The 2,846-nt window shown below is 40.2% G+C and overlaps 1 protein-coding gene across 1 annotated transcript in view; it reads left to right on the top strand.

Annotated features, from left to right (window-relative positions):
• Positions 1 to 2,476: 2,476 nt before the first annotated feature.
• LOC109476450 (protein bark beetle-like) overlaps positions 2,477 to 2,846 on the top strand; it is a gene marked incomplete at its 3' end in the record, with an annotated part of 21,600 nt that continues 21,230 nt past the window's right edge. The window contains exon 1 of the mRNA XM_019777381.1: positions 2,477 to 2,608. Within this exon, the coding sequence (XP_019632940.1) occupies positions 2,477 to 2,608 (132 nt within the window). The remainder of the gene's footprint in view (positions 2,609 to 2,846) is intronic.

The raw sequence follows: 2,846 nt of genomic DNA, 5'->3' as shown, positions 1-2,846 counted from the left end.
CCCACTAGAACCACCAAACTTAGTGACTTTTCCTAAAATAATGTTGGCAACATTTTTTTATATTATTAGTGTGTTAAGTTAAAACTTTCTGGTTTTCTAGTTTATAATTTCTGTACATAAAGCAAGACAAATCATTTTGTAGAAACTAAGGAAAGGAATGTGCAGAGGAAAACAGAAACCTACAATATTTATTGAAGGGTTTTCCTAGAATTGTGATGAATACAATCAATAAAGACAATTAACAATCAGAAAACATACATTAATAATTGAATAAGGACATATACACAAGAGAGGAAGTAAAGAAACAGGCCATAAATTAAAGAAGATCGAATTTGGTTGTATGTGTGTGCGTGCGTGAGTTTGTAAGTTTTTAAATTATAATTACACATCACAAAGATACTGTGGTAGCACTGAACAGTGGTTTTAGATTATCTTTGGGGACAGCTAAATCAATGTAGTCAACAAAATTGCAATCATTATTCTATCTCTATTTTCATAAAAACAAAATTGTCGTTGTCAAAGACTTGACACTTTTAGTGAAAACGAGCAAGCTAGACAGATAAACATACGTACAATGTTCCTATATTATTATCTGTGTTTTTTTGCCTTATTGGAAATGTTCCAAAGTCAGTAAAAGTGTATCACATTGACTAGATTTCATTTTTGTCGTCACCACCACCCCTAACAGATATTGTCGTTTGCAAAGGAAAACAAAGTGCTGAGACTTTTTTATGTGGAATTTTCTTCCTGGTTGGAAAATCTCCAATGTCAGCAAACCGTAGAGGATACATTACTGTAGGGATGTTATGAAAACATGAGCCAGGACTGCCATCAAGCACCGGCGTGTCAGGCATTCCACTTGTCTATCTTTCAAAAGCCGCAAATACCTGCAACGGTAATGGTAGAAGAATTTCAGAGGCCAACATGACGAGGTACTATTTCTTCTCAGCCAACCTCAACCCACACGGGTGAACCCACTGACTTAGACGTTTATCAGTAAGCGTGTCCGCCTTTACAAGTGCAAATAATGACACAGCAGGTGAGGAATGTAATAATATAATAGCAGCGTGGTCGATCAAATGCCTGCCTGTATTAACAAGTAACAGAGCGGCTAAGTATAGGGCTAGAAGATAGACAAAAAAACAGGTTGACAATGCAGAAGCCCCTAGCGTACCACTTTTTCTAGTAAACTGTCATATAGTTCTATAAACAGAGGAAACAGACAATAACTTGCAATATTAAATACTGAATTATTGTTTGTCTAAACAATTTCCCGTGAACTGGGCTTTAAAACTGATAGGATTGTGTACACCGTCATTTTCCTGCTTTTGAATTTACGAAAGACGCATAACGTTGTGTTATTCTTCACTGTGGACCGGCTCTAACAAGGGTTAACAGCTAGCTACGCCTCATGGAACAAGGTATGCAATAACAAAAAGCTGTTTTGTTGTACGCACGGTGAGTGTATATAAGATATGCAAACACACATGCATGTCCAGTGCAGTATGACCACCAAGTCAGTGGCCACCATGGTGCATTTATGGCGTCACATTTGCTCCCGATGGCATGTGTCCCTTGCAAAAAATATGGCAAGGAATCTTTTCACGACTACGAAAAGCTAATATGTTTGAGTGTAAGGTATAACCTACAAAATGAATTTTGTTGGCGTATAGGCCTGTAATGTATACTTTAAAATTGCCCTCTGCGAAGGTCGATTGAACTGCAGTAGGTTGCGTAATACTGCGCATTTATACACCAGCTGAAATACCGTCACAATCCAAGCATAAAAAACCAACATATTTCTTTACTACATGACACAAGTTACATCTGCCAACCTTGCACATAGACATAAGACTCTTTACCCGGGCTTCAAGATTTTTTTTCGGTACAATTTTCTTTACCTGCGTCATTCAAGAGGTGAAACTTGGCCAACTTCTTTATTTGACCAATCCAAACGTTTGCGGAGATACTGCCAAAGTTGAGGGGCCATTTATATGATTAATGGCCCGGTCAAATCTACTATTATGGTCATCATTCTCTTGTCAACAGCGATCATTAGTGCACACCCTAACCTTTTGAATAATTTAGAGTTAGTGTAAGCCGTGGCATGTTTTGGAGTGACCGGGCAGTGTCCGAGAGGACACGGCCATGTGTGACGGGGCTTCAGAGTGGGCTGGTGTCAACAACAGTGTCATCGACCGCTACACTTCACGGACCGATCACTATCGGAGCTTTGCAACATACCGGAGAGCCTTTTTTGTTGTGTATGCAAGAAGATACGCCAGATGAGTGTAAATAAGTTCAGTATGCAAACACACGTACAAGCTAAGTCCTGCGCAGGTTGACTCAGTCAGTCGCCACCATGGGGCCTCTGTGGCGGCGCGTTTTTCTGGTCTCTCTGCTGTTACTTGGATTTTTGTCCGGTGGAGTTTCTGACGACATAGGTGGATCATACTACTGGGACCACACGATCAGAATGTCGGGAAGTCCGTACAACGTCACCGATGAAATCATCCTCGGTGAGGCGGCGACCCTGACGATCGAGCCGGGGGTTCGGCTGTTGTTCCCGGAGGGAGTCGGCATGTCCGTGTGGGGACGGCTGATAGCTGTGAGTGTAGCCAAATTTTTCTGTCAGGGCGCACTGTTTCCATAGATGAGAAACCGTAAAATAAACAAAACCCACAGAAGTAAACGTTAACAGGAAACTTTACAAGGAGTAACGGAAGAAATTCACAAGCTATTCTAAATAACTTACTTTTGGCATAGTTATTTATTATTATTGATAAGCTTGTGCACGTCCAAGAGAACTTTCTAATTCATTTTTTTTAGGAGTTTGAAATATTGGT

This window comes from Branchiostoma belcheri, unplaced genomic scaffold, assembly GCF_001625305.1.
Source record: "Branchiostoma belcheri isolate BF01 breed outbred unplaced genomic scaffold, Haploidv18h27 scaffold379, whole genome shotgun sequence".
In the NCBI taxonomy this organism is placed as follows: domain Eukaryota; kingdom Metazoa; phylum Chordata; class Leptocardii; order Amphioxiformes; family Branchiostomatidae; genus Branchiostoma; species Branchiostoma belcheri.
Note: the sequence above shows the minus strand (reverse complement) of the source record. Positions and strands in the feature narration are given on the sequence as shown.